Here is a 23029-nt window from a genome sequence, read left to right as displayed (position 1 = left end):
GTGCAGTTAACAAAGTAGACCCTACCACTGGAACACCGGTAAACCCCACTCTGTCTTGAGAACATGACCAACAGAGATTATAGCTCACAAGTCTTCTTGGCATCATTTTCTGCTCGTGATGGCTGGGATAAAAGGATTGCTAAAAGATTGTCCTACCCTTCCTTCAAATCTTCAGCATGTTCTTGTGTATGCAGCTTATAATGAAAATGTTCACGACAGCTCGCAATATATAAAACAAAAAAGAAACCAACAAAAATGAATTAAACAAGCAAGCGCTCCTGTAAACCTGGCATAACACAAACATACGTACACATATCATAACCTAAAATACACGCTGAAAGGAAACATCATTTGTTTCTTCAACTCTCTTATGTCTCCAGACACAAAAGATAAGCTTACTGCACCAGTTTATAATTGCTGACCAGGCAAATTCCTGTTTATCGTTTATCCGTTGGAGTGTTTTAACACGGTTAAAAGATGTTAATGGTCTCGAAATAGTGAAAATATAAGGAGTCCTTAACCATTTTATCATACTTGTTAGATTATCTTATAGCAAAGTTATTTAATGCCCTCAATTTGAGTTTTATTTTTATACATCCCAATTGTACGACTAAAAGCATTACTGTTGTTTAGATTAAATTTAAAAAGGATAAGCACAAAATCTTTCTGTTTTATTTAAGAAAGAATCACAGAACCATACGACTATTGAATGGTTATGCTTGTACTTCAGAAGCTAGTCAAATTAGAATTAAAAGGAAAATTTTAAAGGAAAGAATTGTTTCTTCATTTGAATATAGCTTTCACAAAACTGCATTATATTTGAAGAGGTAGAAATAAAAGATTTCATTGTACCAGTAAATAAATTATAACTGAATAGTATAATACCAAAATGTATTTCAACCAAGTTTGTAATTTATTAAATAAATATACATAATTGCTATATCAGCCAATTAATGACCAAAAAACTGTGTATATTCTCTTTGACAATTTTTAAAACTATAGACTAATGTCAGAGTAAATTTAGTTGCATATATGAAAAACTAATAAGTGATGCAAATGCACTCCAATTTTTCCACTAATATCCCACATGAAAAATGTGGCAAATGCAGTTTAAAACAAAGTTTTTTTAAAAACATTGACATAATAGTTAGAAATAATTAGATTTGGTGATTAAAATATCTTTTCTTGATTAAGTCCCAACTGTACCCTTCAACGTGTTTTTATGCAAGATGGAAAATATAAACCATAAAAAGGCAAGTGAGCTATTCTCTTAGGTGACTACATTGTCTATGCGATTGGCAGGCATGGCCCCCAACAAGATGAGTGGGCTAATCTGCATACTTTCTGTCTTTGGTGCCGAGTTTGGTTTCCTGGGTGTGTCCCCTCCTACTATCATTGTTGTCACAGAGCATGGGGTTTCATAGGTAGAGGTATGTTTAACAGCTTTGAAATTCTTTTTCATCTCTGAGGCACCTTCATCATCACATCAGTCTCATGAAGGGCAATGTCATGAACTAATTAACACTTTAGAAAAAATAAATTGGAAGCGACATGATTGTAACTTTCTTAGTGAACTGCAAGTTAAAAGGAAAACCAAAATAGAGAAGAAAACTGAAAAGGACATATGAGTTACCTCCTTCACAGTTTTCCTAGCAGATAAGTCCAAGCCAACTGAGTGAATGCCTAAATTTAAGAACTAGAACAATGTAAACGTAAAAATTTTTCAGTACTCAAAGTAATGTAAATCAACTAGAGTGATCAAAGTATACAATGTTTCACTGAGTTGAATATTGTCAACATGTAAAAAGATCAATAATCAATTTCGAAATCTTTGATTTACATACATAGACAGATGCCATATCCTTGCACTGTATTTGATTCAGTTACCAACGCTACCTGGCTCATTGCATTACAAAAAATTGTCAGCCAAAGACACTTTTATATACAGTGAATGAAAAGAATAGGGTTATCTCAGCACAGAGGTAAATATTTTAAAGATCCACGAACCACATTCAATGAAACAATAGGAACCATAATAATATATCATGAAATATAGTCTAACAATAATGTAAAAACATGAATCTGGTTCTTGTGAATAATTCACTATACAGGAACTTTTGCACCAAAATTCTATATCCATTAGGAAAACAAAAAAAAGTTAAAGGAGAAAATGTAAGACCTCAAATTCCAAATCCTAGTTAATACATAGTGCCATTCCAGTTATAAAACAATTGTACTACCCAAATATGAGAAGACATGTATGTCATATATATGTGTATAGATATATCTATATAGGTGTATAGATATATATGTTAATATATATATTTAGAGTTCATGACTGAATAAATATTTGGTATAAGAAACGACTTTATTTTATGGAGATTTTCTTCATAGCACCCATAATCCAGTGCAACAACAGTTCTAGATGATAAGACCTACACAGCATTTCAATTACAGAACGATTTTAAGGGGAAAACATAGCAGCAGCAATAACAGCATGATTCATTTGAAGAAAATCACATCAAATGGAATTTTGTCCAATGCTTCTAATATTTTGAATAGGGAATCTAATAGCAATGTCACAACAGATTATGATGTCGTGGGATTAAGAATTAGTTTAAAACTATTTATTCAAAATTCTTATGTGATTATCATATTTATGTATATATTTATTTACTACCTGGTAGATACTAAATTCAGAACTCCCTAAAACTAACTTAAGGTTTTTTATTGGAAAAGTTTTCTTAGTTTGACCATAACCACATTCTTATTTCCCTTGGTTTCATTGTAGCCCCAGTCCATCCACATGGGAAATTTCCTGTTTCACAGAAAGATTTTCAAATGGAGAGGAATCTTTATTAGTAGTAAACACAATAAATTGGGAGCAAAACTAAACCAAACATTGCTCCTCCCATTGTGATATTTACAAATTTGTCATAGCTATGGCACAGAGTATGCACAAATAATTGTCTCACCTTTTCTTTTTTTGCTATTTTGAAATAACATTATTAAAGGGGTTATCTTTAGCATGTATGTCAGACATTGGCATTAGTTCAAATAAGTGAATACAAAGAGTATGTGAAAATACATACTAGTAATTGGATCACCGTGCGAAACACCTAGAGATCAGACTGAGGTTAAAATTTGCCATATAACGAATTTTCTCGAATTATTTTTAAATAAAAGTTACTAATTGTTTTTGAACTATGTTTGTCTTCATTCTCTGGCATTGTAAGTAATGTTGCCTTTAGTATTATTCATAGCACATATAATAGACTAACCTTTAAGGTAATTTTATTTAAAAAAATTCACAAATAGAAATTTAACCATATAAAATTTGAATAAAATATCTACACATTATTTAACTTTAATACAAATATTCAATATCTGCCAGTATGTATATGGTTGTATTTTTTCAAGTTACTTTATAAAAATGTGCATACTGATGATATATTGCGAGATAATATTATATCAACATGAAGACCTTAAATTTTCTCAATTAGCTGTTTAGATGTTATGTTATTTTTTTCCAATTCCACAAAAAATAACGTAGTTTAAACTGTTAAGACAGTATTTAAATCATGCATCTGAATACCCACATTCCCATTTAAAAAGACAAGAAAACAGAAATCTGCATGTCAGTATTGTTTATAGAATCACAGTTCAAACGTTTAAAGAGATTCAAATTTTTGAAAAAAGATTCATTTTTTCTCTTTAAAAGTGTTTACTTTGTTCTAGCATACGATAAAACGGCTTAAGTTTCAATAAATATAATAGGTTTTATATTTCTATTTTTAGGAAATTCATTTCAAAAATAGCTGATCTTAATTAATTTTACTTTAAATGTTGTCTGAATGCACAAAGAAATAGCTACATCAAATTTACTTATGAATCAGTAAAGCTGTGATTTTTATTTTAAATAACAAATAGTGATTTTATTTTTACATAATAAATAGCAATTCAAATTAAGCAATTTTAATGAATATTAATAACAGGAAACTGATTTGCTATTAAGAAATGAGAGGAAATAGCAGGAGGAAAAGATCTTTCTCAAACACCAACATCTAACTTTCATTTTTATTATTTTAAATATTTTGAAAAGGTACTTTGATTTTTATTCTTCATTATTCTACATGAGGCTAGTATTCTTAAAATAAAATACATTTCTCATATTTGTCATCAGATTTCTATTGAAATATTTTGATAATATTGATATATCTTATGAGACAAAAAATTATTTACTATAGTTGATGGTTATGAATGTGTATGTTTTACAAACAAAAGCACAAAATCAAGATATCTCAATGTTTTAATATTCTATATTTAATATCTACTTCTTTCTTATTTTGGAAAGAAAATTATTTGTTTGTAAAAGAAAAAATAGCTAAATATTAAAAATCCAAAACATTATGTAGTTCTATTCCAATAATCTTTAATGGGCAAAAATGGTTAGTGATCAGAATTTTGAAATATATGAATATTAAATATAACATTGAGGAACTAAAATATGTGGCTACAAAGTCAAAAATCTTCACACTCTTATGTCATAAACTCTCCAAAATATTTGAAGGGACCATAAGAAGTAAACACTGCATCATCCAAGTGTCCATCAAGATAAAAATGAAATATGTTGGGATGGAGAGAAAGAATTTATATTTTTGTAACAAGACAGTTTAAAGACTTGTAAAGTTGTGCTGTTTGGGGTTCATTCGTGAAATGATAAAGCCACTTCTTTTAAACCTCTTGTTATGTTCAGTTTAGCAAAATATGTAAAGTACATATTAGTAATGATCTATTTTATTGTATCTCAAATATGAAGACAGCTAAAATTTTAACAAGAAATAAAATTCCTTAAATTATAATTGATGTATAAAAAAGCTTAGAAAAATATGTCAATATATAGTCAAAAAATACTGTATCCTGTGTTCACGGTGCCTTATGACTAAATGCAATGATATTTTAAAATATTTAAACTCTCCCACTGAAATATACGTGCAGTCAGCCCCAGAGAAAAATGTGTCCCTGTGTAGGCAACTGCCCTGAGGAATGTATCATTCCTTCTGGATTACTTTTTCCCTGGAGGTAACATTCTCATTAAAAGGATGAACTGATTTTTCTCACACCCAAGGGAAAGCACATAGTGCCCAGAAAAGCTTTTTAAATAGATAAACACCTCACCAGGCTTAAAAGACCAGGAGCCCATCTGTGAAATGCCTGAAAAGTTCACCAGTATCTGGTATAGGCCAGGCTCTGAACAGTAATGTAAGTACAGAACAGCAATCATGACTTTCCTTAACTATTTAAAAAACAGCTAATTACACCAACAAAGCAAAATTAATAATAAAAGTTAAAAATTGAAATGAGTTTTATGTTTAAGTGTTCAAGTTTTATTTCCATTTTTCCTTAATGATCTGAGATTTTTTTTCAGAAAAGTGGACTAAAAGTGAAGCTACTAGGAAAATATTTCCTGTGTTTATTATAGATATATTTAAAATTCAAGAACAGCATCTTTGATGGTTTTCTAATATACATTTACATACCAAAATATTAAGCAGTCACCTAACATTCTTGTGGATACTTCAGCCATCTTTGAAGTTTACGCCAAGGTAAATGGTGTAGTGACCGGCAACTTAGGAAGTTTATAGTATTCACTGAATTCACCTTAGTCTGCAGACATCTATAAACACATGTTTGTTAATTCAGTAGAGGAGTGTCTGCTATGTACAACGTACAGTTCTAGGATCTGGTGACAGATACAGCGGTTATTCCAAATGGATCTTTTTCCTACTATACCTTTATCTAGATGAATTTTGGCAAGTTAATTAGAGAGAAAACTTGTGATAAAAATAATTCTGGATTATTTAATTTTCTGTTGCACTGAATAGAAACATAATGTTTGTATAGAACAATATAAATGTTGTAAGGTGATATTACTAAGACCTTTTGATTACGTATGACTGTCAGTTTACTACACTTTCAACGTTTTGAGACGTTATTTTAACGTACTTGAGTTTCTGTTCTCTTCTTAATAGAGAAGGTAATGATTTAATTACGTTGTTTATAGTGGATTTGTCATTGCTACATTTTAAATTCCAGATATTAGAGTTCTCTGTTTATAACAATCTATAGAAATTCCTTTAAGCATTTGAAGAGGAACTCATTTTTACTGAGACTAGTAAATAACAGTTGTAATGATATTTGAAAATATTGAGAATAGAAATAATTTCATTATTGGATTATCAACTAAATTTATAGCACAGCAGATGAAAGGAAATTACCACTGTCTATATTATTAATCATTATGTAGGAGAGTAGTTGCTTAGTTTAGAATATTAAAATGATGAATGATATATCACATGCTTAGTCTACTTTTTGTAATTAACTTTGCAAAAAAATAAGCCAACTATACTTAAATGTTATACATAGTATATATTATTGACACATCTTTGTATAGAATTTATTATGGAATCTTATCTAATAAAAATTAAGTATTTCCAGGGTTGTTTGGATTAAAACCAAAAAATAGAAATTATCTCACACAGAATTCCAAAATGTGTTAAATGCAAACAAAATGAGCAAATGTAAGAAAAAAGATTACCAGCTAATTTAGAAACAGCATTCAATTTTTCGAGAAATAAATACTGATCATACATTTTTTAAATATACTGAAAGTTCAATGTTATCATTTTGAAGGTTAAGAATATGTACGGTAAAGTTAAATAAACTACACTAAGTTATTTCCTTTTCAAAGAGGTTGTACTTTTAGATTTAAAGTATCTACAAGTGACCATATAATTTTGTAACATAACAAACACGGTTAATGAAGAAATTGAAAAATACATTTCAAACTACTGTGATATACATGTGTGTGTGTGTGTACATATGTGTATAGAGAGAGATGTTTTCATCTGAACGACATACTCATAACTTTCATAGGTATATAGCAATGATAATTAATTACTATGTTGCTAATTTTAGAAAGACTCACAGTTGACATACACCCAGTAGAGAAAATCAAAATCTAAATTTCTTTAAGCTCTTCATAAACCAAGCACATTGTTTTAATTTTTACAAATTGAAAAGAAGGCAGAAACACAAAGAAAGTTGCCAAAGGACACACCATCTGTAAAGGAAAAGGGAACACAATTGGGAATATTAGAATCATCTTTCTGCTTTGTTGAGACTGGCTACCATTTGGTATAAAATAACAACAAATAGTGTGCAACTATTATTTCATTATTTCAGGCACAGCTTATTAAACTTTCAATGAAGGACAAAGTTAAGATTACATGATCGCTAAACCAAGTCATCAGTAAAAATAAAAATCCAACTGACAGTATATTTATATAGCAAAGCGAATTCACATTTTGTTAAAAAAAATCATAGAGAAGATAAAATCCAAAATTTCTTTAGAAAGTATGTCGGTGTTTAGTCTTAAAAAAATAAAAAAAGATCTTAAACAGATTTGGAGAGTTTAGGAATCACGTGACATTCTCTCTTATTTCTTCTAGCTATACATTACTTCTTCAAGACATACATCAATTTACAAATGACTTACACTAGCACAGTCAGGAATACTGAAGAATATCTTTCTTCTACTCATTAGTTTGTTTAACACACTGAAAAAATTGTCTTGGTAATTTTGTCTCCCCATTTAAAAAAATTTTTGGTCCTAAATCTATTGAATCAGATTTTCCAAGTTATATCTTCCATCCTGGAAGTGATTCTCTTAATATGTGATGTTTGACATATTTTCACTGAATTGACATTTTGCACTGTTTTCAAGTACATCAGCAGTTAGATATTCTGGGAATAGCTTCTGTTGTGAGCTGTGATTATAATTTCCTTCGATAAGAACATACTTCTTAAGTTACTACTCCAGCTCCCCTTCCTTAGGACGTCCAGGGCCTCCTGTTAGAGTCAGAGCAGTTTACAAAACCTGCTCTGGGAGACTCCAAGTCACCGTAAATCTTTAACGCTTACAACTACATTTCCAATAGAACATTCATATACAGTAAACCAATTTCCTCTGGTTGTAAAATTATTCATTCCGATTTTTTCCTATATTTAATTTTGACTTCCTTATAATATAAACCTACATGGAATCTGCTACTTCATATATTATATATAAAGCATTAATAAATCTGAGCTCCTTGAGAACAATGCCTGAAAGCCCATGATTATGATACATAAATTTTAATATTAAAGGAACAAATTTTATTTAAATATGGTTGAAAGTGCAAATGCCCTCATGGTCCATCAGACAATATAATATTATATGAAGCTGCTAGGTTAAGATAATATGGAGGGGGGTGCTTATTCAGCCTAAAGGCACTCAAATTCAAATTTATTATTTTATAAAAGGAAATAGAATTGTTCTGATCAAACAAAACATGGATTTTTTCAGAATTTAGCCTGTGGATTGCCACTTGGCAAGCATAGCTTTAGTGTTTATAAGCATACAATAGTGGAACTTTCTAAACTATATGAGCTACCCAGTTAATCGAAGTGTGAAATTTTAATTACATTCACATTCAAAGAAATTTTTACTTTTTATTTAGATGCCGTGTATTGAAGGTGATTATTAATGAGTGATAAGTCCATAGTGACAATCTAATAGCCACATTTTCACATTCACATTAAGTCATGCTTACATAGTACTTGAATTGTTACAGTAGGAATGATGCGGGTTAATTATATTTTTAATTTAACAATATGAGGGAATGTTGTTTATTTGACTGAGGATACATTTAAAATTCATTAAAGCAAATGGGGAAAATACACCAACTTTTTCTTTTCAATTCTTTGGGGGGTAGGAAAACGATTTGAGTTGCAAAGATTAAACATAATAATAGAGACTATTTTCACTATGTTTAAAATTGGGCACAGAGCTTTTAAATGAAAGTGTAGGCCAAAGACATAGTGGGACAACAAGATGACTCAAGGGCATCCTATGCAAAAAATATCGTCTCTCAGATAAAAATTCTCAAATGAAGAAAGAGTTCTTCATTAACTTTAAAGTCAAAAGATTATGCAAGCCATATGAAATTAGCAATTTCATAAAATGTATAATTTTAAACAAAGACCCTTTGTAAGTGTTTTCTGTATATACGATTTTGTTAGCTTTGTAGAAGATACTGTAAATTTAGAATCCAAATACTCAATATTGATCTTTTGCATTTTTTTATTAAAATTTCTAATGAGATACTTAATTTTCATCTAAGACTTGAAGGTCTTTATCCATAACCAGCTAACAAAAAGATCATTGTACTGATCGAACAAGTTAAAATGATGGTATGGTGAATGATTTTGAATATTCTCTGACATATATGAGTAATTTCTGATCTGATTGATCACATATAGAGGCTTCTATGTAAATACACCATTCACTAGCTTTAAAAATTTGGAATAATTATGAAATTGAGGGATACTGTTAGAGTGAAATGAAATTTAATTTACAATTTAACAAGTGCTAGTTCATAACTGTTTATTTTCATATTTGCTACCTACATGTCAAATAAAAAGAAAAACATGAAGGAAAAGTATTATGTATATTTGTATGCTTTAAGGGGACTTTAATAAGGGCAGATTTCAGTAATATAAACAAACACACGTACCACGAACTTTGCACTTGGGAACAGAGATCTAAAGTCAATGTTAAAATAGGATTTAAGTAAACTTGAGAGCTATAAATTTTGCAGTATTATTAGGATTTCTAGAAGTGAAATGCCCTTTTCGACTTTAGACTTAAAAATAGGAAAAACATTCTATTGTAATGTTAAAAAGCATGACTTTTGTACAGATAATTTATGTAGATAGATGGCTACAAGTATAAGATATTTACTGATCAAGTATTCATTTTTGCATATCAATTTTTATATTTAATATTTGAAACTTTAGTCTACATGAACCTGATGAATCTCTCATAGATAAAACACACTGGTCAAAGTCTCTATTGTAGTATCTGACAAAGAACTTTCTTAATCACTTAACATGGAGTTACTGCCATCCTTCATGTTTTACTTAAATAGGCATGTACCTAATCACAAATTGAAAATAAACAGTAACTTTTGGTTTCAATATCCAATATTAAGGGTTTTTTTTAATGAACCATACATGAAGATTCTTAAAAAAGGTGTTAGTTGGAAATGCTAGAGGTTATTATTGGTGGTAGAATAAATTTGTAAGAAAACCTAAAATATGCATATTCCAGAACACTGAAAAGCAACACAATTTTGCTACATCCATACATATAATTCTATATTGAACTAGTACAATTCAATTTGAATTGAATTTATATTGTGATATGTTGAAAATATTTCTTAAAATGTAATGATCTGCAAATAAGTTTGTCAAAAATAGACCAAGATAGGGGCTGGCCTGGTGGCACAGCAGTTAAGTTAGCACATTCCGCTTTTTGGTGGCCCAGCATTCTCCTGTTCATATCCCGGGTGTGGACATGGTACCACTTGGCAAGCACCATGCTGTGGTAGGTGTCTCACGTATAAAGTAGAGGAAGATGGGCATGGATGTTAGCTCAGGGTTAGTCTTCCTCAGCAAAAAGAGGAGGATTGGCAGTAGTTAGCTCAGGGCTAATCTTCCTCAAAAAAAAAAAAAAAAAGTAGACCAAGATACTAATGAGCTTTCAATTTGATAAAGCCACAGTTTCATTTCTTTATGTTAAATTAAAAAAAATTTATCCTTGAAAACATTGTTTCATAATTTCCACATTTAGAATTACATGTGTGTAATTTTGAAACAGTATACATTTATTTTATAGTAGAAATATATAATATTCCTTCATATTCACTGACAAAGATACCTAATTATGAAAAAAACTCTGTGAAAGACTTCCATTTAACATATTTTATTACTTTTCTTCTATAAAATGGTTTTTCTAGTGTCTAATAAAAATATGTCTGATATACTTATCATTATGCAATATATCATTGCATTTTTATTTTGAAAGTAAATAGAAAATGAGAAAGTCAAATTATTCTATATTTCCATTACCTCAATTCTCTATGAAATATGTATGTTTTGAGCTTCCAAAGTACTTTTCATAAGTAATCTAAATTACTCTTAAACTAAATTAAGTTTAAACTTTGTTCTTTTAAAAAATGGGTATAAAAACTATTCATTTTATAATACTGATAGAGTTACCATGAAAAATGTTTGACGTATATCTTATAAGCCAAATGGTCTGCTATGAACAAGGGAAGAAAAGAGTATTGTATTTATTGTCACACTCAACTATTATATTGCATAAAATTCTTTTCTTTTCCCCACTCTAACATTCCTAAACCATAGAACATGAAAATATAATTTGAAATAAATTTTAAAAGAACTCTAGAAGAAAATTGAGTATGCAATGCTCTCTTTGATAATACATATTTTTGTATGCCATATACATGCTACATATATTGAGGAAATATATATGGATAGTTATAGAAAGGCATTAAATTAAATTAAAATAAAATTAATGATAAAGTGCACAGTTGGCAAATGCAATATTAGGTGATACGAGGTTCTTTTGGATATAGATGTTAGATAATTATTTTTATGTACAGGACTAATATCCATCCAACTACTTTAATTTTGTCGTATATTTGTATTGCAAAACAATAGAGAACTTCAAGAGGTTTGAGGAACATTATCTGTAAGTTAAACAGTTAATTTGATAACAATTTGATTACCACTTTCACAACATTTTATTCCTTTTGAAAATCAATTAATTAAATGCTTCTGTCTTCTGGCATTTAAATTGCTTCTTTTGTTGTTCTTAATTCCTCTTTTTCAGAGTAAAATTTATTCTTAAAATTAGTTATACCAAATATTTTGCCACTCCTGCAAATATCTTAATCAGGAGCCATCTGAAAAGTTCAACAAGAGCGTATTTCCAAATGAATCAGAAGCATAGTTGTGGTCTGCTTTATTTTCATTAATTTGGAGTTGCATGACTTTGGGAACAATCCAATGAGCTCTTGAAATTAAGTAGCCAGTTTCTGGCATTTCAGACAAGGACTGAACTATTCTTACTCGTTCCCTTGCTCTACTGAAGAATAATGAAGAGAAAGAAGAAGAGAGAAGGAAGGAGGAAAGGGGGAGATGTAAAGAAAAAGGAAGAGAGTCAGAAAAAACTGAATAGGAAAAGAAAATTATATATATTTAATCTGAATAATATGCTTATTACCAAGGATAGAATTACTAATGTAGGGCAAGACACTGGTATCTTAGATTAAGTTTAACGTTTTTCTATATTATGTGTGGATATTTTCATTACACACTAGACTGCTTTTCCTCTCGAGGTTGAGGGAACAGTGGTGAGGGACAGATCTGGATACCAAAATTTTCTACATTACATGTGTAAAGTTGGTAATCTTGCCTAAACAAAAGATGTGTTCCAAGTATGAAATTTATGCTAAAGTTGATTAGCTCATAACTTCAATCAATAGTTTAGCTGTAAATTATTTTGAATATTAACATACAAATTATCTACATTTACATGGAATGTACTTACTTTCTCTGAGATAATTTAAGTATTTACACCATAGGCATATATATAGATAAAAAGAAAATTTTGCAATATCTACCTGGAAATATATTTGTATAAGATTATGCAATATATCAAATAGAACAAGCACAAAGAGTAAGCTTAGTTTGCATCCAAACTTTAATTGATGCCTGAAACATTACATATTGTTGTTCTCCAAAATTCTATGGAGAGAATTTGCAGGGTTCCTTAATTTAATCATATACCTCTGATATATCCAATTTATTTATTCAGTGAACAAGTGAAAAACTAAAAATCAATATTTGGAACCACACAACTTATGTTCCTTTGCATATTTAATGTATTGGCAGGAAACCATGTATAAGGAGAGAAGAATTCATTTTCAATTCTACAATTTCATAATTCTACATGTTAAAAAAATTTCAAGTTTATTAGAGCAAGGATGAAGTCACTTTTATCCCTTAATACAGTTGGGAAAAATATAATTTAAAAGTTAGAAGTAATCTCTTTTCATAACTCATATAATGGTTATTTTTAAGATTAAAAAACTGTTGAACACATTAGGAAGAGTAGAGTTATAAATGGGCCACCTAAAGAGAGTGTGACAAGATTATGTGAAATAGGACTGGTTTGAAAATAATATTATTATTTTGTAAATTTTTGAAAAATATATCAAGAAACTTTCTTTGGAAGCTACTTATATTGTCCAAAACTACATCTTTCATTTCATGTAATTCTCATCTCTTACTTTTTATGCATCAATAAAGAAATAAAACTTAGTTACATGGAGGATTCCACTTTGCATTAATATTTTATAATTTATACAACTGTCATATTTACATATAATCATATTGGGGAAGTGATTTTGTCTTTTTAAAAGAAAAATAACTTACATTGTGAAGAAAAATTAACAGCAGCCCCAATTGTGAAGTCAAATGCTAGCATTTCTATTTCTTTTCTAATCTTGGGTCTAATATGAAGGAGGTAGATGAATAGTAAGAGATACATCTTGTTTCATGACAACATCATGGCATTATTAAGTTTATTTCTTTCCTCTTTGAAAAAAATTTTTGGAAGAGAAAATGTTGCACAGAATGAGGGATAGCTTACTTCGCTTGGCCCATGTAGCATTACTATTTTTTTTTTTAATTCCTCAGGGAAACTGTTACCACCTGTTCAATCTGAATTCAAGCAGTTACTGTCAATTTACTTACGGGTGAATGCTGCCTCTTTGTGGCAGAATGCCATGGAAGTGTTCCTTAAATATAAAGTTCATGAACAGCCCTTGATATTGTACACATTCCAGGTGAGATTATGGGGAGATCCACCAATAGCAATGAAGCACATGGCTCTTTAAGTTTCAGATTTCCTACCCTTAAATACTAACCAAATTCACTGGCAATCCTTATTCAGAGGTGAACAGCTTATATCCACTAACATCTCGCACATTTAGGATACAGATCAACTTCCGATAAAATACCCATCATAATTGTTGAAGATAGTTTTACACAAGTTAAAATATGGAAACTATGGAAAACTGTAAACTGAATAAATAATACTGACATGACAAAATACATAATATTGAGAGAAAAATGAATATGCAATATATTACTTACCATGCTCCATGTATTAGATGAATACTTCAGTAAGGAAAGGAAGTACACAAATGAAATTTCATTAATAAACACATTAAATGACACATTTAGAAAAACGTATTTCCCTGAACCAACAAAGGTGTAATATTATATATATATATAATATATACTTTTAAAATTTGATAATTAGGGGAAAATTTTTTTATCAAGCGTAAAAGTTAGCTATTATGCCCTAAATTGTTAATAAGGGAGATTCAGTCAACCACACATGGTTAATCTTTTTGCACCTTAAGTAATCATTACTTCAGTCCCTCATATTTGACATAGTTATCAAGTGTTTATTCAGAAACTATTTAAAAAATTACATGTGCTGGAATACATATGAGACTGTAACAACAGTAGCCCCATCTTACAGAGATCCTGTTTGTGGTTATCATCATTGCTTGCTGCCCAGAGAGACAGACATTGTATAGAGATTTGTACAGTCCATCATTTGGTCTTCTGAGGTGCCAGTACACGTGGATCTGTACAAATGCAACTGGGTTTGGTTAAACAATCAAAAACCGGCTACAATAGTAGTCAAATCAATACATCATTTTGGTTGACTAATAAAAATACTTTTAAATCTTCTCTAATAAAAACAGAAACTTGCACACGATTCTCCCTCGAATGAATGGCCCAATTAATTGCCCTCAATTTTTTTGTTTTAAGCATTGGAATACAGTTTTGTTTTTTTTTTTTAAATTTAAATTACAGATCCAATTGGGTGGGTTGCATTGGCTTTAAGATTTTGCCATTAAGTTTTTCATATTTTTAATTATTTAAAATGCTTTCCTGATATCACTTCAGTTTTGGAAATGCAGCTCCTAATATAGTGTGACACCTCTGTGAAAATCATAGGCTAAATAGTGAAGGAAAGAGAAATGCTAAATGTGCATATAAAAATAGGTGCTACAATAAAATATTTGTATATTTCATCAATAAGTTATTTTGACTAATCAATTATGGATCATATAGCTCTGTAATTTTAATGATTTGTCCACATCTATGGTGATCCTTTTCAAGATCACAATACTTTCGTTTTTTAATTCAAATGTCCAGAATGCATACAAACACATCCTTTAAAAAGAAAGGAAAGGAATGAGAGAGGAGGGAGGCAGGGAGGCAGAGAAAGGGGCGGGGGAGGAGAGGGAGAAAGAGAGAGAGAACAAACTTTCTATTAAAGTTGGGGTGTGCTAATCTCTCCACAAAAGCCATTTAGACCCACCCATGGCTTAAAGGGGGAGAAGAAGAAGGGGCGGAAGGGAGCAAAAGAGGAAGAGTAGAATCTATGGGCTGCCATCTTCCTCCCTACTTAGCACTTTCAACCACTACAAATATGACTGCGACCTTTAATAATCATCCGCGCAGCAAATTGTTCTCCATAAAGCCCTTCTCCTCTCCTCCCCCACACGCCAGAAGAGAAAGTGATGTGCCCAGTTTACACAAATGTTTCCCCACGTGTAAAATTAAAAGGAAATTGCACACCCTTTCAGTATCTTCCACCGAAGCTGAGAATCTCGTGCCAAGGCACTTCACCCTAAACGTTGAAACAACACAATTAATCAAATGTGTTCACCGTGTGTGTCTGCTTGCTTGTTTGTTTTAAATGCAAAAGCTCCAAGGGAGTTTCTTTGCTTTTAGAACTGGCTAAATGTGGTCTGTTTTTCCAGCACTTCGAGGTAGTCCGGCTCAACGTTTAGTTTTGCTTTTAACTCCAGATATTCGTTCCGGTTGGGTTCTACAAAGACAGCACTGGGGGGGCTGTAGAGCACCGGTTCCCGCAGCCTGTTGTCCCCTGCCCCCGGGTGCAAATACTGATGGGGGCGTCTCAGGTCATAGTTGGGGGAGAAAGTGTAAGCAGCGGGGCTGCACGGGAATTTGGGATATTCCGGGAGGCTATTGCCGGCGGGGGTGGTGGAGCAGTGTTTGTCTGGTTCTAAAATGCCCCTGTAAAAGCGGTCGGCGTCCTGCACCGGCGACAGTAGGTCCTCCCGGGGCTCGATGGTGCTGACGCTATAGGCGGGGCTCCGCAAGTGGTGGCTTTCCCGCCTCTCCTCCTCCCCCGGCTGCAGCTGCAGCTGCGGCGGCGGGGGCTGCTGCTGGGGCTGCGGTGGCGGCGGCGGCTGTTGCTGCAGGTGGTGGTTGCTGCTGTAGGTGACCTTGAGCTCGTGCAGGTCTTTGTAATCCTCCACGGAGTTGCCCTCTCGGGAGCGGTAGATGGGGTTTTTGCACATGTGGCCCAGTGGATGGGGGATGTACTCGTACACGTGGCCCGCGGGCGTCTTCACCTTGGGCAGCGCGGGCCCGCGGTGGTGCACGTGCGCGTGCGGGTGGCCGCCCGAGCCGCCGCCGCCGCCGTACACGCTGTACTGCATGTTGAAGGAGCTCACGTCGGAATTGTTGGTGCTGGTGTGGTCACTCTGGTTCTTCTTCCTGCGCTTCATGACCAGCACGAAGAGCCCGGCGGCCACGAAGACGGACATGATGAAAACCAGCAGCAGGCTGAGGATCAGCACCGACAAGGGCACCGACGACGCACCTCCGCCCGCGCCCAAGCCCGCGGGGGCGCCGGTGCTGTTCAGACGCACCGCGGGGGTCACCGAGCTGGTCCTCTCTGGGACCTGGATGGAGGAGGGAGTGGGCGTGGAAACCACCACGTCCGAGTAGTCTGGGCACAGCAGCTCCGACTTGATGGAGCGCATATCCGTCTCAGCGAACTTCTTGGGCGCCTTGCAGATGACCTCGTCCACCAAGACACCCACTTTGAGCTGCTCGACCCACAGCTTCATGCCCACCACGTCGCAGGTGCAATCCCATGGGTTGTCGTGCAGGTCTATTTGGATAAGTGACTTCAGCTGGTCCAGAACTCCACTCACCGGCAAGGAGGTGAAGTGGTTACTCCTCAGGTTTAGCCTGAGGAGGGTCAGGCCTGAGAAGACGCCTGAGGGCATGCTTTGCAGGAGGTTGTTATTCAGGAATAGCAGCTGGAGGTTTGGGACCGGATCGAAAGTCCCAGACTGAATCTCGCGAATGAGATTGTACTGGAGGAAGAGATATTGCAGGCTCTGCAGGCCATAGAACAACTCCGGGTTCAGCCTCTCGATCCTGTTGCCATTTAGGTAGAGGCGCCTCAGGTTGGTGAGATCCCCGAAAGCGCGGTCCTGGATCATCGAGATGCGGTTGTTGCCCAGGTGTAGGAGGTCCAGCCCGGTGGCCTCCAGGAAGTCGCTCCTGCGCACGACGGCGATGTAGTTCTCTGTCAGATACATTTTCTTGGGGTTGTAGGGCTTGGGCTGCAGCTCTGCGATGCTCTCGATCTTGCGCTCCTGGCAGTTGACGTTGAGGCCCAGATCGGAGATTTGCAGGTTGCAAGTGCACGCGGTGGGACACTCCAAAGGCACCGGAGATTTGGTCTGGTAGGCGATGCTGGGGCCATAGTTACTGTAGCCCAAGTCCTTGGAGGGCTGCCGAGAGGTGGGGCGCGCCCTGGGCTTGTTGGGTTGGCGGGTCCCCTTAGGGGACTTCAAGGGAGGTTTGTAAACAGCAGAGGAAGAAGTGGCCACGGAATTCACCGAAGCTGGGGTGGTGTGTAAATACCCCGTGGTGCTCAAAGGCGTCTGCGGCCTCATCTCGTAGTCTGAAATAAGTTTCCTTGGGCAAAGTTCCTGCTTGGACACCTCGTCCAAGTCCCGGCCGTGTAAGCGGAAGGGGGTCTCACAAACCACATCCCCCACCAGGGCCGAGTAGGAGATGCTGTCCAACCAATCCTTGAGAGAGATCAGCTCACAGGAGCAGTTCCAGGGGTTTTCCTCCAGCTGTAACTCCACAACTTTATCCATGTGCTGCAACAGCCCCACATAGGGCAGAAGTTTCAGCCGGTTCCCCCGCAGGTCCAAGTGTGTTAAGGGCACAAAACGGAAAAGGTTGTTGGGTAAACTGGACAAGAGATTGTCATTGAGGATAAGCACCTGCAACAAATGCAGTTTCCCAAAAGCATTGGGTTCAATGACACTGATGTAATTGTAATCGACCTGTAGGTACTCCAGGCTCTCCAAGCCAAGGAAGGTATCATCGCGCAGAAGTTCCAGTTTATTATTGTTCAGATGCAATCTCCTTAAACCCCGCAGCCCATGGAAAGCCCCGGTCTCAATGTCCTGGATAACGTTGCTACCTAGATGCAAAATTGAAGCCCCAGTGTAATTGACAAACTCATTGGGATAGAGACGGTTCAAAAGGTTTCCAGACAACAAGAGGTGGTAGATTGGGAAACGAGGAGGGCTAATTTCAGAGAGGCTGATGATCCCCCGGTTTTCACAGCTCACAGTTAAAATGCCGTCCTTTTCCTCACAAGGACATGCATTGTCACAGATTTCCCCATAATAATCGATGGTTTCTGCACACGAAAGGACGAGAGATGTTAGAGCAAACGCTAGAGTCTGCAGCATCCAGCTATGCATTTTTCTGTGAAGGTCCTGTTCCAGAGTTACTGGGGGGCAGCAAGTGTGCATTTTACCTCCTGCAAGGGAGAGAGGAAAAAAGGAAACAACAGAATATGACAAAAATTTAAGGGATCAGTCAGAAAGTCTGTCTCTTCCCTACTACTATTTCTCTGAAATCCAGAAGGAGGGGATATGAATGACCCCCCCCCCCCACCGCACCCCGTGGAACATCAACATTCTCCAGACTTTATGAAAATCTGATATTCATTTTGATGTAAGGGTTGATTTCATTTTCTAAATGAGAACAACAGGAACATGCTGCTCTTTACAAGATAAGGGCAGGTTAGATAAAGTCCCATTTTAGTGTTCTTCCTCGCTCCCCCCCTTTTCAAAACCAACCCATAAATATACATAACATGGCTGTCAGTTCAGTTTCATGGTTCTAATTTAAGAGAAAAGAAGCACCATTTTACAAGGTTCCCCACCTCACCTCTACCCAGCCCCTTTGCCTTTCTTGCAGAACCTCTTCACAGTTAACAGTTCACCGTGAAGCTCTCCCATTTTCACAGAAAAGCAAGGAGCCACAATACTTGGGCTATTCTAAACCGTCGCTGGAAATGCCAGGGTGGGAACCTAAGGAATACTTTTCAGAGGCAAAAAGGATGTAAGATAATGCATTAAAAGGACCCAGAAGAAGCTCTTAAATCACCAATTGTCTTCAGGAGCTTTGAGTATGGAGAAAAAGGAGAGCGCGTTCGCTTTGATGGTGGACTCCACTACCACGCTATTAAGCACATCAGCGTCCTAATTGCATGCACGGTGCCACTTAGCAGCGCTTCCCTGAGAGCGCCCTACGTCCCCTTCTCTTCATTGATCATGTCAGCGACGCTACCAAACCGCATCTTTAAGCCATTGAAATAGTTATGCACGATGGATTACAAAGAACTCTGCGAAGGCATCCGCAATCCCGGAACGCCTCCCGATACCTGGAGTTTAAAGAGGACGTTCCTACCGCTTAGCCGGAATCAGCTGAAAGTAAACCAAGGACCAGCGCCAAAGCCTCCCTTCCCTCGGGCTCCGCGTCTGTTTGACATGGTATGCAAAACTAACCCTAGTGAATTAGCAAGATTTGGATGAACTACCACTTCGCCAGCATCCCCATCTTTGGAGTTGCTTATAGCATTTAATTGTCAATGCTTTACTCACCCCACCGCCCTTTCTATTCTCGGGGAAAGGGTACTTGGGCTGATGAAGGGGCAAAATAGAAAGGTGGAAGGGAGGAAGAACAGCAAGTGACATTGGTCAGTGCTTTAATATCCGAATTTCATCTCCTCAAAGAATCAATGTGATCCCTCCCCCCTTTTCTTTCTTGCTTTCTTTTTGTCCCCTTAAAGGCTTCCTTCGACTTCCTACTTCGGGTCGACAGCAGCACTCATAAAGGAAAGGACATAAATGGAGCGAGTGTGTGAGTGTGTGTGCGTTTGCGTTGGTTGGGGGGAGGGGGAGGGAACATTTGGTAGAAACGCTGGGCTCGGGGAACCAATGCCTTTTTTCTGGTCAACGTTGTCTTTGCCTCACCACCACTGAAGGCTGATGTCGAATCGCAACCTAAAACTAAAGCCAAGACGTTTCTGAGTCACGGGTTCAAGCCTGGAGACCTCGATCTTGATCCCCAAGCCAACTCCAGCCCGCGTTATTAAGAACCCCTGCATTCGCACGCACATGTGCAAGTGTGCCTGCGAATCATTCACGTGTGGCCACCCAGACGTGTCGAGACGAGTCGGAATCACAGTGTATAAACCTCGCAAGTATCCCCGACCTCCCCAAGCAATGGCAAGCATCTCTCGGCTTAAAAGCGGCAAAACACCCCCTAGGAAAGCAAAATATTTACCTTGAAATTTCGGTTGTCCACTGGATCAAATCTGCACAGCCATTCAGCGGGGGTTGGGTCCCCTCCCCCTCCCTCCCTCCGCTTCCCCGCCCCCATTCACCTCCCACCCCTTCCGACAGCCCCTGGCAAATTGTGTCCAGCCAGTATTAAACTCGAGCGTTTACAACTTTAATTCAGTTCTGCTTAGCCAGGGTCGAAGAGCTTCCTCTCACCCCACTCCCTTTCCCCTCCTCCTTGCCATCAAAGGAGCCCGAAAATTTGAGAAAATAAAGTTGAATGAGCCGAGGAAGGCTGACATTCTGACTGGGAAACGCACCTCCGATGTAAATCGCGGGTGCGCTGCACATTCTCAGATTATCAGATTTTTTCTTTTGGAGGGCGGAGGCGGGGGAACTGTATTCGTTTCCCCCAAAGAATTGAGACCCGGAGTCGTCGCCCTGCACATGCCCGCAGTCAGCGGCGTGGGGCCGCGCAGGCTGGAGCCCAGCACCCAGGCCAGCCCCGCGGCTCCCGGCACACAAGCTCCCACGGCGGCCCAGGCAGGAGCACCCGGAGTTCCCGGACGCGAGGCTCCCCCTCCCCCACCCCGCCCATAGCGAAGGAAGGGAAAAGGGAGGAAGGAGGGGAGGGAGGAGAGGGGAAGAAAGCCACCCCGCCGCCACACACACAGACACACACACAGAGGAGCCTCTTTTGCAAAGTAAACGGCCGACTTACCCCGTCTCACATCTCCTGGGCCCACTCATCATAGCCAGCCTTACAAAAGATAGCTCTTTGGGGTGTGCACTGGGTGTCTGATGCCCGGGCAGGGCAAGGAGGCGGCGAGCAGCGCGGTCCGAGCGGCTGGAGAAAAGAGGCGCCCGGACGCCGCCAGCCCGGAGCCGCCGCCGCGGAGGCGACCGCGGGTGCCGGGGCTCCCCAAACGGCTCTCCCAGGCGCTCTCCGCGGTAGTCGGAGCGGGCAGCGGGGTTGCGGGGAGAGAGGGGGGCGATCGCGAGCGGCGGCTGGGAAGGGAGGGGGAGGGGGCGGCGGAGGACCGGCTGGAGAGGCGCCTCGCGGTTGGGGCCGGGAACCGGAGCCGGGCGGGGCGGGGAGGGAGCTCCTGGAGGGGGGAGGCGCGGAACCCGAGGAGGGGGACGCGGAGAGGGCTGCCTGGCCCCGCCGGCCGCGCCAACGTGACGGTCAGCCCCGCCGAGCGCTCGCACCCGCTCACACTCACGCTCACTCGCACACTCGCTCCCACCCGCGCCACCGCGCGATCGCCGGGACCCCGGCACTCTTCGCCGCGCCCCCCAGGCGAGTACTTACAGTTGCCATCTGCATAGGGGGCAACTTTCTCCAAGCCAGCAGCGGCCGCCGCCCCCTCCAGCCGCCTCCGGCTCCTCGCACCCTCCGGCCTGGGTTCGCGCCGGCCGGCCCTCCCCTCCCCCCTCGGCTCTCCTCGCCGTCTTCACCACATTCCCCCCTGGTCAGTGGCGCACGCCCGAGGACGAGCCAGAGGGAGCGGGGCGCGGGGGTGTGCATGCATCGCCCGCCTTCTTCTTGCAGCGCACACTGTACATGGTAGTGAGGGGGCGAGCGAAGGTGGCACCGGCCCCTCGGCTGCTCCGGCGGCGGCTGCGGCTCCTGCGCCGTCCTCCGCCCCCAGCGCAGCGGCGACCACCGCGCTGGGATCCAGCCACCGCTGTCCCCGTGCCGAGCCCGCCGCCGCGGCCCCTAATTAATATTTGTAAGGCTCTTGCATCCTCTGGGCCGTTTCATCGCTCTCGGTGTTTGCAGGGGTTTTTCTCTATTCCTTCCCCAGATGCTGCGCAGGATCGTCATTATTTGGAACTCTCTCTCTTTGACATCCTTTGGGGAGCCTGGGGGGCAGGAACAGCGTTGTTCTACGCCTGTGGCGTGTCCCGGCAGCCCGGTGGCTCTTAAAAACTCAGAGAAAGTCGCGTCTTCCCTCCTGGGCGCTGAGGAGGTGGCAACACGGTAAGCATCGCAGGGGTCTCTGAGACATCTGCTCCGTCCAGTGCACTTGTTTATTGTCGCGCGGCTGGTGCGAGCCAAGCTGCAGCAGACATGATGGGCCCGGGGCGAAGCGGGCGCTCCGTGGCCAATAGATGGCAGCCGAGGGCGAAGGCGTCTCTGGGCTCGGGCGGCGCAACCAGAGCCCCCCTTGGATGTCACATTCGTGGGAGACAGAGGAGTCTTGGACCATGTGCGTAACACGAGCGTGGGACTGTGCAATCCTCAGATTGAAAAAGGGAGGAGTGGAAATAACCCCACCAGTGCCAGGCTTGTTGGCGGTCAGGGACAGATGATTCCAGCCCTGTGCTGATCGTCTGCCTCCCTCCTGCCGTCTAGAATAATACAGCCCCTGCTGCTGTCTCATGTACTTACTGTGAAGGACCCCGGAAGAGGGAGTGGTTCGTCCTAGCCGCAAACAAGGGCTCTAATTTTTTTTTTTTTTTTGAGAATTAAGTTTTATAGGTATGTCTGGGCGATACAAGGGAATGCGAACGACTTTCAGAGAGAATGTGAATATATTTGATGTGTA

General features: G+C 38.7%; 1 protein-coding gene across 3 annotated transcripts; it reads right to left on the bottom strand.

The window, feature by feature from the left end:
* Positions 1-816: 816 nt before the first annotated feature.
* On the bottom strand, positions 817-21926 carry SLITRK5 (SLIT and NTRK like family member 5). 3 transcript variants are annotated; one of them, XM_044779831.2, is made up of 2 exons: positions 21790-21926; positions 817-18667 (listed from the first exon to the last, which is right to left on the bottom strand). In XM_044779831.2, exon 2 carries the CDS (start codon positions 18657-18659, stop codon positions 15789-15791), a length of 2871 nt encoding a protein of 956 aa, XP_044635766.2. In that variant the 5' UTR covers positions 18660-18667; positions 21790-21926; the 3' UTR covers positions 817-15788. The 3 variants fall into 3 exon arrangements, with proteins under 3 accessions (XP_044635766.2, XP_044635767.2, XP_070376136.1); XM_044779832.2 differs by lacking the exon at positions 21790-21926 and adding an exon at positions 21199-21398; XM_070520035.1 differs by lacking the exon at positions 21790-21926 and adding an exon at positions 20482-20552.
* Positions 21927-23029: the final 1103 nt, after the last annotated feature.

This window comes from Equus asinus, chromosome 11 (genome assembly GCF_041296235.1).
Source record: "Equus asinus isolate D_3611 breed Donkey chromosome 11, EquAss-T2T_v2, whole genome shotgun sequence".
NCBI classification, from domain to species: domain Eukaryota; kingdom Metazoa; phylum Chordata; class Mammalia; order Perissodactyla; family Equidae; genus Equus; species Equus asinus.
Note: the sequence above shows the minus strand (reverse complement) of the source record. Positions and strands in the feature narration are given on the sequence as shown.

Coding starts and splice junctions, on each gene's coding strand:
- SLITRK5 (XM_044779831.2), bottom strand. CDS start 18,659: ATGCACACTTGCTGCCCCCCAGTAACTCTGGAACAGGACCTTCACAGA.